We start from the raw sequence: 15,124 nt of genomic DNA, 5'->3' as shown, positions 1-15,124 counted from the left end.
CCTGGAATCCTGTCCTGGAGGGATGATGTTTTATCCCACCTGTTGACCACCTTGGGTTTTTTTCCACCGTTTCTATCTGAGATTTGGCTCATAACAACATTCAGTTCATTTTTTCAAATTGGACTGGTAAAGATGGTAGGGGGAGTGCCAAACCTCTTTTCTTCTGCCCATTCTCAGCCTCCAACTTTCATGTCAACTGGAATGTGATTGCTGTGTTATCTGTCATCTTGGAAGCATATTATGCCTTATGTTTGAGCCTGGATATATTGCTTAGTGGATATGTTAACTGCAGTTAAGTTTGTCTCTCTTCTACTTCCCAACTAATCCTTTCCATTCTTTTACTGGGATTCTTCTCGTGTTCTTTCTTTGACAAGAGCTAATACTCTTGAATCCAAAAGTTCTAAGTTCCTATAGCCTCTAATCATACAAAGGCTGGTTCCTAGAAACAGTACTGCTGCAGCAGCTACTTTCTTACACTCAAGCAGAAAACTTCAGGTTGGGACCAAATCTTGGGTTTCTGCAAGGTCTTCTGCAATGAACAGTGTCAAGTTCTGGATTGTGACTGCATTCAGTACCTTTTCTAGAAGTTCAAGGAGATGGTTCCAATTTCCTAAATGTCGGGAGGCTCACGTTGTCTCCAGCCCATGGATGTTTTGTATTTCATTGTTTCCTCTGTCCATGTCTGAGCAAACATTTGCCTAGGTTCTCACAGTTACAACTATGCGTCTTCACTGCAGAGGGATCTGGTTCCTTTACCTCAGTGGAAAGAGTTGTTACAGAACAACTTGGTGAAGCTTTCAGTTTTATTCCTTAGACTGTGAGTTAACAGCACCTCTTTTCCACTCAGCCCTTAGAATTTATCATATTCATCAGTTCTGCGTTCCACATGGCTTCATGTCTGTCACACAATGGCACAACAGCTACTGCAGAACAGCTTCTCTTGGAGACCTGTGCCAGTGTGCGCTTGAGATGAGGTGTTTTCTTCCAATTTAAATGTTTGACTTTGGATGCTCATGATCACCTCTAGAGTCTAGATTTATGTTCATCCTCTCTAGGAAGTTGGCTTGCTGTATGCCTATTGCCCTTTCTAGAGGAGCAGGAAGAGATTCAGGTCTGCATTTGATATCCCTGTATGCTGTTTTTCTCAAAGATGAGGTTTCTCTGGGAACCCTGCAAATACCTTCCACAGTGATTCTAGAGGCATTTTTTCCTGGCATTTTAGTATTTTTCCTAAGGCTTCATGCTTCTAGGAGAGAAGTTCTAACTAAAGACTGCAGTGCAATGGTATCCATTGTGTATGGATCCACTATGAAACGCTGGAAAGGGAACAGGAGAGCACTTCCTGACCCTCATCGGTACCTTTGGTCACAGCCTTCTGCTGTGCAGGCCCCTGGCATTATTCTTGCATTCCTGCTGTGCTAGTCTTGAAACATCCAGAGCTGAATCCAGTCTTTAGTAGGGCATCAGTGTGGTCCTTTGCACAGCAGGATTCTCATCTTCTGCCAGGATGCTCCTTGGCAGGTTTGACTGCTGCAAGTCACCATCTGTCAGAATGTACATGTGGACTCATTTGAAGAAAGCTTTCTTAGCAGGAATCTGTGTTCTTCGTGACGTGCAGTCCACATGTACATTCCTGTCCCATCTGCTTTTCCCTTCCCTTTAATTCTTTTTCAGATGCAATGCTGTTGAGAGAGACTGAAATGGTGGTAGATGCACTCTCTTGTATGTCACACATGAAGCAGGAAAAGGAGGAGAAGAAAGAGTAGAGGCTCCACAGATACTGCAGAAGGGCAGCCTTGCAGTATAACCTGGCAGGGCAGAACTGTGCCTGCTGTTAGAATGTACCTGTAGACTACCTGTATCATACATTGGTTACTGGTAAGTATTTTTTTTTTACTTGGTCAGGGTGATAGGATTGTCCTTTGGCTTCATGGATGGAGCATCATTTAGGGACTGCAGGCTGATCCATTGGCTTTTGTATGTCTGTGAATGCAGTGAGGGCTGTACATTTGTGTATGCCCACAAATTGTGCTTTCTCCAGTTATTAACACTTCTCTTTACATCATTGTTTAAGTGTTATGTACAGAGTTCTGATGTTAGCTCAAGGTATTTCCTGCAGTAATAAACTATTTCATCAGTTCCAATTTACCATTAAGTTTTAATTTTTTCCTCCTCAATTGCAAAGTGTGGGGTTTTGCATGACCGATAGTTCATACTGTGGACTTAAATTCCAGACATCTGGCTCACACATATAATATCCAGCAACTGTACCAGAATTTGAATAGCACCTCTTTACTTGGTCACCCAAGGTTATCATTGCATGGTTCCAAACAATTTCTAATAACTGCTAGTTGTTCTGATAGGTAATTTTTATGAAGCCAAGGTAATTTAGAGGTTGATCTATTGGTAGGGTGAATGATTGTCTCACCTGTTCAGACCTAGGATGTTGACAATTGGAAGACTTCTGTAAGGTTTGAAAATGTACCCACAAATCCGTTTTACCAATAGTTCTTGGTCCATGCAGGCTGCAGAGTTGGCTTTGCCATGTTTATTTTGTATTGACCTGGGTAGGTTTATTGGTTTCTTTCTTGATCTTGCGTGTTAAGTGGTAAATCAAACTCCCTCAGTCTAGTGTGCCTTGGATTCAGCTGCACGTGATGTGGAGGCTGTGAAGCACTGTAAGAAAAAAACACTGGATTTGTGAACTTAATCTTGGAGAATGGATTGCACAGGCTGTCAAGACGCTAAAGAGAACTCTCTTACAAGCTGTGTTTTTGCTGTAGCTGATGAATAATTGATACTAAAATTTTTATCTGTCAATGGCAGAGCACTACATGTGTCAGCTGCTGGAGCAGATTAACACTGATTCTGTGTTCTTCCTCCTTGCAGCCAACATGTGTGTTGTGAAGGTGGATGGGACTCCTTATCTGTGCAAAGCTGATGAGGTTGGAGAAATATGTGTGAATTCAGGAGCAAGTGGGACAGCGTATTTTGGCCTCCTCGGAATTACCAAGAATGTATTTGAGGTTTGAATTTCTTTGTAATTGTTACATTTCTAGTATTTCTTCTTGCAAATAGACTTATTTATTCCTTAAAGGTCCCTTTTTTTTTTTTTTTTTTTTTTTGTGTGTGTGTGTTTTATTGTTTGGTTTGGCTTTTAGTTAGAAAAAAGCCCTGGCCAGGTACACTTTGCTTCATTCATAGAATCATAACAAGACATTCTGTCTCTTACAACCAAAAATACGTGATGTCATCTGCAGTCAGTCAGCTGCTTCTGTATTCCACAGTCCAGCGTAGTGCCTATTGTGAGCATTTAAATTTATCTTAGCTCTGAATCAACACAGTAGTCTTAAGGCATTTCAATCTTTCTGCCCATGTTTTTCCTTGCAGTGGTACCCCTTTCATGTATTTTGGCAATAAAGGAGTGAAAGTTCTTATCAGTCCAGTGAGTATCTGAATCCTTCTGTGTTCTTCCAGGCCATCCCAGTGACAGCAGCTGGCATGCCTGTATCAGACCAGCCTTTCACAAGAACAGGATTGCTTGGCTTTGTGGGTCCTGTAAGTGTGAACAGGCCCTCAGGGCCCTACTTTGTCCTGACTCCCAATTCTAATGTGATGCCCCTGAATTCAGCAGGATTTGTGTCAGGGCTCTGACTTCCTATAGATCTCAAGAGTATTGTTGGCTTGAGTCAGGCATGTATTGCCTGCAGTGAGGAGGTTTTTCTGCTCTGTTTCTAATCCTTCCTTCTTTTCAGGACTATTTGGTGTTTGTGGTAGGAAAATTGGATGGCTTGATGACAGTTAGCGGCCGCAGGCACAATGCAGATGATGTGGTAGCCACCGCACTGGCAGTTGAACCCATGAAGTTTGTCTATCGGGGAAGGTGAGTGTATTGAAAACTTCAGCACTGCTGATTGGTCTTTGTTGCTCCTTTTTTAACCCACAGACAGTCATCAAGTGACACAGCATACACAGGAGCTATGCATGTGAACTTTTTCATGTATGTTTTGTAGAAAAGTTGGCACTAAGTTGTGAATTTGGCTGTCCCTGCTAACTTGAAAGACAAATATTGACACCCTGCTTCATGCACAATAGATTTTAAATTACTTTCATACAGTATGAAGGTAGATCTTATAGAGTCTGTTTTAAAACTTCTTTCAAAGCTTCTCTTAAGACACTCAGAAGAAGCTCATGCCAGATGTAAAACACCTCTGTCCCCCGAGCCTTTTGGGTAGCTGAGGGAGGAGCTGTGCATCCTGTTCTAAAGAACAAACTAGGTTCCTGAAGGACCCTCAAAGATAGTGTGTTGTATCACCAACCTGAGTGCTCTTCAGTGGTCCGTGGCCCAATGTCCAGATGGAGATCAATGATAAGTGAAGTCTCTCAGGGTTCAGACTGGAACCAGTCCAGGCTGAGGCATTATTAATATTTTATCCTAGAAAAGACAAGCCTAAAACTAAGGTAATTCCCAAATGGGAGTTAAGTACTCTTCAGTGTAAGCATTGGTGGTCAGTAATTTGGCACAGTTGTCTTCCAGAAGGGATACCGTATGTTGGGGCTACAAGTCTAGTGTGCATGATGGAGGTCTATAGGCTAGGTTTGCACAGCCCCTGCATGTATGGAATTTGCCTGTTAGACATGTGCTACATGGGTGACTGCAAATCCACCTGACCCCGACCAGAAATCAATTACAGCAAGGAACCCACATGGGTTCTAAATTTTCTGTGATTTTGTGATGATCTGGCATGAATAATGCTTGTGCGTGTGAAACAGTGCCATGAGAGGTTGCAGCCATTCCCATGGGATGATAAGCCATGCCCTGTTCACCCTGTGTTGCATCCTATCATTCTTCTGTCCTTTGTGTTTTAGGATAGCAGTGTTTTCTGTGCCCGTTTTGCATGATGATCGGATAGTGCTTGTGGCAGAGCAACGCCCTGACGCCTCAGAGGAGGATAGTTTTCAGTGGATGAGCAGGGTTCTACAGGTAGTCAGTCTGTCCTTTTCTCTTTCCAGGTGAATAAGGCTGATGCATGAAATGAGAATATTAGAGATTTTTCTTTCTTTCCATAAGCAAAACCTATCAGTTAACCACAGACAGGTGTAATAAGCTAATTTTTCTCAGGGTTGAGAATTAACAGAATTTTGTAAAAAGTAAGACTTTCTTTCAGAATGTTTTTTTAGCTTCCTACTACTAGGATTCTCAGAGTCCTAAGGGTGATGGGTTTTGTTTGGGTTAATGCTACATGTCTCTTCTGATTTCATACTGAGAGTTACCTCTGAAAATATTCAAGAGTATACTGCCAAGTATCAGAACAGCCCCTGAAAGTTTTTTATCACTATCAACCTTATTCTAGATCTGCAACAAGAAGTATTAAAAACTTTTTCCCTTAATTTTTTTACTTTATTTCCTTGGGGGTGCAGGACAGGAGGAAGGGAAACTGTGGTAGATATTCATTTGCAGTTTTTAGAATTAATCAGTTCTAAGGAAGTGAAAATGGAGAGATCAATTATGGAAGACTCTGGTAAGGGGACAACTGAAGGGAAGGATCCAGAGAGCATCTTAAGGGAAGTTTGCTCTTATGAGTAAGGCAGTTGGGTAATAATGGTTTCTGTCTAATTTCAGCTTTCTTATCTTCTTGGAGAGAATATCTGGTATTGGGAGAAAATATTTTTGTTTCTCTTTTTAGAAGTGTCATAGCTAAAAGAGACACTTTAGATTTAGGCAGCAAAGATGCTTCCCTCCTAAATTTTGTGAGTTTTATGTTCTACTGCGCTTTTGTGATTCTGCCATACATGCTAAATTTGCTGTGATATAACTTGGCTTTTGAAAATCTCTGCACTTTTTGCCCACTTTTAAGAGACTCTCCTAATCCCTGATGTGCAGGTGGCATCCCCTTGATAGAGGGCACAGTCCTGGGTCTGCTCCTGCTCCCATTGAAGTCATGGCACAGCTTCTATGAGTTCAGTGAGTGCAGAATTGGACCCTTTATTTGCAAATTGTGGTGCAAGTAAAAATTATAATGTTATAAATGACTTGAATTCAAATTCTTTCTCTAGCTACATCCCAGTTGATAATGTGGACTGTATTTTTTTTTTCATTTCTGTGAAGGCAATTGATAGCATTCACCAAGTAGGTGTGTACTGCCTTGCCTTGGTGCCAGCCAACACTTTGCCAAAGGCTCCACTCGGAGGAATTCATATTTCAGAAACGAAGCAGCGCTTTTTGGAGGGTGCTCTGCATCCTTGTAACGTCTTGATGTGTCCCCACACCTGTGTTACCAACCTGCCCAAGCCTCGACAGAAACAGCCAGGTGAGGAAACCAGAATATATGCTAGTTCTGGCAGACCTGTGTCTTATAGGGCACCTGCAGGCTGAGCTGTTGCTTGTTCCTTAGGTTGTTTTTCCTCATTTTGCACTGTTCTTTTCAAAATGCAGATGTTGGTCCTGCGTCGATGATTGTAGGAAACCTCATAGCTGGCAAGAGGATTGCACAAGCCTCGGGGAGAGATGTTAGCCAGTTGGAGGACAATGACCAGGCAAGAAAGGTGACATTGGGGTCCTGGTATTATTAAATATTTGAATTAGCTTATTCAGAATGAAAGAAGATCAGGTATGATATTCTGCTGAAAGTAAACCCAAGGTACTTTGAGTTAAGCTGAGCAGCATTTTTTTCTTCCGTTTCAGTTCCTGTATTTAGCAGATGTTCTTCAGTGGCGAGCTCAGACAACTCCAGATCATCCACTCTTCCTTTTGTTGAATTCCAAGGTGAGATGCACTTTAGGACACACTTGGAGATTGAGATCAAAATAAAGGATTATTTAGATTCTAAGAAAATGCCTTCTATAAGTCTTTTCCTGAAATGCTGCAGATTATTTTAATGAAGCAGACAAAAATTGCTAGGTGGTAAGCAGCATAAATTTTTCCACTTCTGGAATTTTATGACATATCTTTTATTCCACATCTGGAATTTCAGTATGCATTCTGCCTAGCTTAAAACATTGCAGTAATTGCATTTCCTGCTGGAACACAGCTTCTGTCATATTAATGGAAACCGTGATTCTGTCTTCATTCCTGAGAACAAGGGTGTCTGTAAGTCAGAAATGGAGGATTTCCTGATTAGAAGATCTAGAGCCTAAGTAGAGAATCCTGGGACAGCTTTGGAGTCAGATTTTCCAGGAGCACTGTCACACCCTGCAGGGGACACTGATGCCTTGCCTTGGACTAGGCTCTGCCCTCAAGAAGGATGGCCCATAGAGTGACAGTAACAGCCCAGGAACAAATTGGATCTGCCTTGTTCTGTGCTGTGCTGCAGACAGGAGTCTTCCCCAAAGTCCAGCAGCAGTCTTTGGGAAGTGACGGATTTGTAGGTCTCATTCAGAGAGGCAAAAGAGTTTAGGACATAGTTCAAACTTTCTAACTTTCCTTTTGATACTGCACTTTAGCAAAAAAAATTGTTTCAACACTGTTATTGTTAAAATGGTTTATTCTCTCAGAGTGAATAAGATTTTGAGGGAAGTTTTCTAGTATGAAGCAGCCCTTTCCTGGGTTGTTCAGGCAAGTTTTACCCTTGATAGGGAGACTCTGCAAAAGGAAACACAAAACTTGGACACAAAGAAATTACCTGTTGGTGAACGCCTGTCTTAAATAGCTAGGACTAATGTGCTACAGTGCTACATGTTGGTGTGTTCACGTGTCTCCAGGAGGAACCCTTTTGGTTTACACCTTCTTGTGTCAATATCCAAGTCACTAAGATGCTGCTGTTCCTATAAAGGTTTCTGCTGTCACTTGTCTCCTGTGCAGGGTACTGTAGCCAGCACTGCCTCATGCATCCAGCTGCACAGGAGGGCAGAGAGGGTGGCAGTTGCGCTGATGGAGAAAGGACGACTGAATGTTGGTGACCACGTGGCCCTGGTTTACCCTCCAGGTAAAGCAACACAGACAGCAAAACCCACAATCACAGAGGACAAGAAAAGAAGTTCTGTCCATTAATTGGATTGGAATAATTTTTGCTAACTCTTAAATGCAAAACATTTTATGCTGGTTGTGGAGCAGTCTGTTGATTTGAAGAGACACTTGTGACAAATCTTTGCATCTTAATAACATTGTGTATTTTGATTTTGATGAAAGAGTTTGGCCTATTGTTCTGATAAAAATGGCTTTAATTTCACAAATATCCTTTCCAGGAGTAGACTTGATAGCAACTTTCTACGGCTGTTTGTACGCTGGCTGTGTTCCCATCACTGTCCGCCCACCTCATCCGCAGAACCTTGCTACCACTCTGCCCACTGTCAAAATGATTGTAGAGGTAGGTATGAGACATTCCTCTCCTCATGATTCTGGGGAGTGTGGAATGGTTGATGCAGCCTGCTGAATTGCTTTGCCACAGTCAGTGTAAAATAAGCTAGAAAATAAATATTCAGTGTCCTGTGGCTGAGTCAATAATGACTTCTTCAGAAACCCATTTAAAATGGTCTTTTCTTGTCATGATTTATTTTTGATTTGTTTCCAATTATTTTCTTCATCTCTTCATCTTACTGGTTATCTCATCTGGATGCATATGACATGACTTTGGGCATGCATTCCCTGGTTTTATCAATGGTTTTAATGCTGTGCCTTTTGCAGGTCAGTAAGTCTGCATGTATACTGACCACCCAAGCTATAATGAAACTGCTCAGGTCCAAGGAGGCTGCAGCAGCTGTAGATATTAAAACATGGCCCACTATTTTGGATACAGGTACAGTAGCCAAAATGGAAATAGTTTGAAGAGTGATACATTTATTTTGCTACACAACTGCCTGATTGAGGGGATGTATTGTGCATTGCATTAAAATAGCTGTCCAGAAACTGTAAGAAGGATCTGATGATAATGCTGTAAAGATACATTTTTTTTTGTCCTGTGCTTGTTTCCCAAAATAATATGGTACCCTTCTCTACTTACATATTTTAAATAGATGATATGCCTAAAAAGAAGCTGGCTAGTGTTTTCAGACCTACGTCTCCAGATATGTTGGCATACTTGGACTTCAGTGTGTCTACTACTGGTATATTAGCAGGAGTAAAGGTAGAGTAACAAGAGATAATCATATTTTATTTCTTTATGTTTATAAAGAAATATGTAAAACCCTTTTTCTAGAAAAAGGTCCCTGAAAGCTCCTGTTTTCCTCTTGCAGATGTCACACGCAGCTACAAGTGCCTTATGTCGCTCAATAAAGCTCCAGTGTGAGCTGTACCCATCCCGACAGATTGCCATCTGCCTGGACCCCTACTGTGGCTTAGGCTTTGCACTGTGGTGCTTGTGCAGGTATGACTCTGGAGCTCTGGGTCTCCTCACATGTGCCCAGCCTTCCCCAGAACCCCAGGGAATGGACATGGGTGAAACTGTCAAAGAAACCCAAATTAACCTTTTTATCAGTAGATCAGAAAACACCTTTTGTGCTAAGAAAATCCATTTAAGTCAGTTAGTTACTTGAGTAACTTCAGGTTTGTAAGTGGTATTAATTGGATACCAAATTCAAGGAAGAAAAAAAGAAGGGACTGAGGGACTTCACTGTCTGTTTCACATTGATTAGGTAAATCTTTTTAAAGTCTTTTGAGATTAACCATATGTTTTGACAAGACCTTTAAGGTGTTCAGTGCAAGATTGGTATGCAATAAGAAATACTGCTAAAGGAAGCAGTTAAATGTTTCTTAAAACTGGTAAGTCATGACTTGATTCAACCAGATAACTACTCTCATGCGGCACATCTCACAAAGCTGCAAATTTTTTTGCCTTTTAAAACATGCCATATGCATTACTTAATTGAATTTTCATGTTCCTGTTGCTTCCTCTCCCCAGTATATATTCAGGTCACCAGTCCATCCTGGTCCCTCCTCTGGAGCTGGAGAGCAACGTGTCTCTGTGGCTGTCTGCTGTCAGCCAGTACAAAGTGCGTGTCACCTTCTGCTCATACTCCGTGATGGAGATGTGCACCAAAGGCCTTGGGACACAGACTGATGTTCTCCGGGTGAGTGGGCTTCATTTTTCCGCATACTGACATAAACATACATGTATCTTTCTAAAAATACTTCATTTTGGCTTGGAGAAGATGAGTTTTTAAGTGTTTCTGTGATAGCCTTCCATTATGTCTTGAGTTTTGGGGAGTGTTGAGACTGCCGGAAGATTCAGCTTCCGTGTTTCTGGTGGAGGGAAAAAAATTTTCAGTTTTAATTATTTGTACAACCTCAGTGCTGCTGGATATTTTTGAGGTTTTGGGCAAAATACATAGCAAGCCTATCAATTTGTTTGTGTCTGAGACAAGAAAAAAAACCCAACACCAAACAAAAAAAAAAAAAAATCCCAGACAAAACACACACCAACAGAAGGAAAAACACCGAAGGCCCACCAAACACAAAAAACCTCACCCAAAACAGCCAAAAGAAAAAGCGCCCCAAAACTCAGCAAGTCTGACTTACTTTCAGATATCACTCGATACCAGAAGTGCTGAGTTCTAAGATGGGTATAATCTTCCCCAGTCCTGGAAAGGTTCCAGGCCAAGTTGGATGGGGCTTGGAGCAGCCTGATCTAGAGGAAGGTATCCCTGCCCATGCAGAGGGATTGGAATGAGATGAGCTTTAAAATCCTTTCCTTCCCACTCAAAGTTATGCTATATGATTCTTTGATTCCTAACAACAGCAATTGCACCCTGATACATCTATTTATTTTTGAGGAAAATCTCTTAACTCAGATTGAATTTCCTTGAAGAGGAAGGAGCATTCCCACAGCTGTAGTAACTCGGCTACTCAGAACTTCCATTGGGAATGTGGCAGCTCCTTCACAAAGGTGGCTGTATTGTGTGCGCTCAATAGAGACAAAAAAAACCTGTCCCTCTGTTCCCCTGGACCTCACCAAAGGCAATCCTGGCCCACAGCCAGTTGCTCCAGGTTCACATTCACATTGAGAGGAGCTGATGATGTCTGGAACACCTAAACTCTGCAGTGCTGGGTGCCAGCAGGTCTCTGGCAAGCCCAGCCCTGTGCCAAAATGATATTTCAAGGGTTTTTCAGCTCAAAATGCTGAGTCCCTGTGTTGCAGCTACACGATGTCTGTAGTGTTAAACCAGTTCATGTCTTACTCTAGTGCCTTTAAAGCCCTTCTGTTGCACAAATAAAATGGTTTATTTCTAGAAATGCTGTCTTTGAAGTTACAATGTTGTTCTCCCCTCTCAGATGAAGGGGGTTAACCTGTCCTGCGTGCGCACCTGCATGGTGGTGGCAGAGGAGAGACCGAGGATCACCCTCACCCAGTCTTTTTCCAAGTTATTCAAAGACCTGGGCCTCTCTGCTCGTGCAGTGAGCACTACCTTTGGGTGCAGGGTCAACGTAGCAATTTGCTTACAGGTGAGATTAAACTGCTTGTTCCTTACACAGAACCTCTGGGAACTTGGTAGAAAATCATGTTCAGCTGAATGGATTTCTTTTTCTAATGAACTAGATATCCATTGCTTGCTTGCTTCATCACCAAGTTAAATAAGCTTTTGAATAAGATGTTTAATATGATGTTGATTATGATAATTTCACTTTTCTGTACTAATTGACCAATTGATTCGCTTTTCCAATCCAGAGGGTCAGTACTAAGAAACTTGTTTCCTTCCTTCTATGCAGGAGCAGTATTAAATAAACAGCTTCCGATTCATAAATATTGCATGTTACAAGCAGTGCTGTTTCAGCTTTTGTGTGATTCAGATTTTGTCTTGTTTTGTATAATGTGGAATTAAGTGGAAGACAGAATTCTGCAAATAAGACCCAGGAAAATGAACACAGTTGCCAGGTTTTTTTGACTTTTAAAGATCTCAGATGAGTATTAGCAACATGCAAATATTTTTGTCTCACCTTGTGTGAGAGCTGGACTTTTTTTTTACTTATAAGTATAAAATTGGAAGCTTTGAGAGGGAGGATATGCCCATAAAGTCCTCAGCCCTGCTTTACAGTCTGGAGATAATGACATGCTGTGGGTCAGAACACCTTCTGACAGTTTAGTATTCAGCTGATAATAATATTTTATGTGTAATTTAACCAGATGAAGTCTAACTTTGCTTAATGAGATATTTCTTTTCCAGTCAAGAGATTAAAAAAATATATAAATATATATATATTCCAAAACTTACCTGAAAAATCAGGTGTTAAGTAAGCATGGACTAGAAAATGGGAAAGCACCCTGGGGTTTGGAGGATGCTTGAGTTAATAAATAAAGTACTCAGGTTTCAGATGAGGCAGTATGTAGCTTTGTATGTGGGGAATATCTTAGGGGGCACATGGATTAAGTATGTGTAATTGTAAATTTAATGTCCTTTTTTTTTGTATAAATTACACTTAATAAAATAGGATTCTATGAAAATTGCTGCTGTACTTCTGCAAAACTTTCGGTTTTCCTTTTTTCTTCTTCCTGGTGCCCACTAGATGAAGAAAAGCCTTTTTAGCTCTCAGAATATATTAGAGTGTTCTGGGTTTCCTACGAGAGAGATATTCTGGAACATGAGTTACCTAAATATGTTGCCATTCACAAATGTTTCCTTAGTTTCTCTAATTTCTTTCACATTTAAAGGAAAAAGGATTTTTAACAAGACCAAGCTAAATGGTTATAATGAAATAAGGTCAGAGTGATTTTATGAATCAATAGGTAGAAAAACAGGAAGAATACACATGAAATCAAGATGACTGTAAATTAAGATTCTGAATTCATTGAATAAAACATTTCAGCTGTCAGGTGTGAAAGAATAGCTTTCCAAATTGCCTGTGTGAATAAAAATTTCAAAAGCCAGTTTGGGATAAAGGGGAGAAACAGTTTTTCTGCAGAATACTGAATGGCAGCATGAAAAGGACTCCAAAAAAACCCTGTGAGGAATACAGGACTGATGGGCGGTTAAGCTTCCCCTTAATTTTATGCCTTTTTCATCTCTGTTTTCCATTCTTGAACCCGTTTTTAGTGGAAAGGGTTTTCTTCCAAAGTGATACTGTATTAGACATTTTTTAATAAATTGGATTTAAATGAATGTAAATGAATGACTAAATTTTTTATACAAATTAGCAGGCAGATAAATACCTGTCTTCCAACCCTGCTGAACTGGTTCACTGAGAAGGTGTTCTGAAGCTGCAAATAGTCTTACAGAGGGAGAAGGGATTTATTATAAAGCAATGTATGAGTTGCCTTGGCCCTCTTTTGTTCATTATCTGTGACTTGCATGTTTCCCAAAGAACCACCTAAAAGTGCCATGCTCTCAAATAATCTGAAATGGAAATTTTCTTTTCATTCTAAAACAGTGTAAGTTTTGTTTTCTGTCTTACTGTGTGTATCTTATGTTTCTAGTGCCTCTTTGTTTGTATTTTCTTTTTTTCCCCTTTCTCTCTGTTTCCCACACTTTGATGGCCTCTGTTACTTCTGTTTGTGGTCCTGCTGTCAGCCAAACAGGCTGGGCAAGCTGGCTGAACAGGTATAGTGATGCATGTGTGCTTGTCACGTCCTAAAGTCCATCTGGTTCTGCAGTGTTAGGAACTAGGCCCACATAGGTTTATGCTTACATCCTTTTGCACGGGCTGTGTGGGTTTTAGAGCAGGTGCTTACTCAAATAAAATCATAAAAGCTGGATTTTAAATTTAAAAATTTTTCCAAAACTTAGACTTACCTGTCCCACATACTTCATTTGTGCATTCATTGGCTGATTCCATAAAAAACGAAAGGCTCTGCAGTAGTCACTGTTGAAAGGGGGGCTACTTTATTTCTTGTGCATTAGGGAAGTGCTTTATAAGTGTCAGTAAAAAAGGGAGAGAAATTTGTGAATTTATGTGGCTGTGAGAATGAAAGCAGGATGTCGTGGCTTCTGTTGAATTTGTTTCTTCTTCTTTATTCTTAGGGAACAGCAGGACCAGATCCAACAACAGTCTATGTAGATATGAGAGCACTTCGACATGACAGGTACAGTCTGTGTTAAAGCATTAACTCTTCAGTGGCCGTGGAGAAGAAACTTCAGCCTCAGTGCACTGGTTTGCTGAAATATCCTTGGCAGCAGTCAACTGACTCCCTGCCGTGTTGTATCCCTGTGCTGTGCAGTTCCAAGAAATCTGCTCTCTCACAATCCTTTAGGTAGTGGAAATAGTACAGAGTCTCCCTTAGTCTTTTTTTTTTTTTTTTTCCCCCCTTCAAACCAAAACAACTCTGTTCCCTTAGCTGGGCTGCACTGTGTCACTTAATTCCGGTTAGGCTCCTTGCTCTTTACTGTTTGTAATTCCTACTGATGCTCTGCGATGACTCAGTGTGACAAGCAGAGGTCCAGGAGAATCCGGAAAAGAAGGTGAATTTAAAATCCTGGTGGGACTGCAACCTTCAGGCTTTTTTGGAAAAAGTTACTCATCTTTCCAGAGAGCAGAGTTACAGATTCTTGAAAGAAACATGGTCTGTGGGAATGCTAACAGGGAAGTTAGAAGACAGCTAGAAACTTAAGTTGTGAATAACTGAGAGTAACTGGGTGATTCATTGCAGCTCAGTCAGTGCAGCTAAGGTTGGGGTAGCAGTGCATATACTAGAACACTTCTGTTTAAGTTCTTGTCTTGGTTTGAAAGACAGGTGCCTGCCAAGGAAGGCAGGAACCTCCCTTGGAATGGAGACAATGACCCCCTTCTCTCCAAATTGTAACATTGAAATTAAGGGGCTTCCAGGCAAAGATATGGGAAAAGGAATAACAGTTCTTTACTTGTATGTATGTATGTATAACAAGGTAGACAAACAACCACAACGGCAGCGACAGCAAACAAACCCACAAACCCAGTGCCAGCCTCTCTCAGCTGTCAGGCACCTTGCCCTTGGGTGCAGTTCTGGTCACAGCCGGTGGGGGCGCTGGTGGCTCCCGGCCGGGCGGGGGGGGTGCAATGGTTCCCCCGTGCCTGCAGGGGGCGCTGTGGCACGAGCGCCTCTCTCTCATCATGTGGGTGATGGCGGGCGAGCCGGCAGGAGGGATGGAAAAGGGGCTCCCTTTACAAACCCACAGGGGCAGCCGATCTCGATGCCCCTCAGGATGGCAGAATGGGCTGTAGCGGGAACCTTGGAGCAGCAGCTGGAACGGCAGAGGCAGGCACACCCCGGGGTGACAAACA

At 41.5% G+C, this 15,124-nt stretch overlaps 1 protein-coding gene across 7 annotated transcripts in view; it reads left to right on the top strand.

Annotated features, from left to right (window-relative positions):
• Positions 1-15,124, top strand: part of DIP2A (disco interacting protein 2 homolog A) — an 84,052-nt gene that overhangs the window by 62,933 nt on the left and 5,995 nt on the right. For 3 of the 7 annotated variants that reach the window (XM_048308800.1, XM_048308797.1, XM_048308802.1), the window contains 16 exons: positions 2,890-3,026; positions 3,478-3,558; positions 3,756-3,883; positions 4,870-4,984; positions 6,110-6,311; positions 6,437-6,546; positions 6,686-6,766; positions 7,802-7,925; positions 8,185-8,306; positions 8,624-8,735; positions 8,953-9,062; positions 9,172-9,302; positions 9,837-10,005; positions 11,207-11,377; positions 13,438-13,467; positions 13,888-13,949. In XM_048308800.1, the coding sequence (XP_048164757.1) occupies positions 2,890-3,026; positions 3,478-3,558; positions 3,756-3,883; positions 4,870-4,984; positions 6,110-6,311; positions 6,437-6,546; positions 6,686-6,766; positions 7,802-7,925; positions 8,185-8,306; positions 8,624-8,735; positions 8,953-9,062; positions 9,172-9,302; positions 9,837-10,005; positions 11,207-11,377; positions 13,438-13,467; positions 13,888-13,949 (1,885 nt within the window). Of the gene's footprint in view, positions 1-2,889; positions 3,027-3,477; positions 3,559-3,755; positions 3,888-4,869; positions 4,985-5,884; positions 5,966-6,109; positions 6,312-6,436; positions 6,547-6,685; positions 6,767-7,801; positions 7,926-8,184; positions 8,307-8,623; positions 8,736-8,952; positions 9,063-9,171; positions 9,303-9,836; positions 10,006-11,206; positions 11,378-13,437; positions 13,468-13,887; positions 13,950-15,124 lie in introns of those variants that run through there. The other 4 variants (XM_048308798.1, XM_048308799.1, XR_007204669.1 and 1 more) reach the window with 4 other exon arrangements.

This window comes from Corvus hawaiiensis, chromosome 7 (assembly GCF_020740725.1).
Source record: "Corvus hawaiiensis isolate bCorHaw1 chromosome 7, bCorHaw1.pri.cur, whole genome shotgun sequence".
NCBI classification, from domain to species: Eukaryota; Metazoa; Chordata; class Aves; order Passeriformes; family Corvidae; genus Corvus; species Corvus hawaiiensis.
This window is presented reverse-complemented; position numbering and strand designations above follow the sequence as displayed.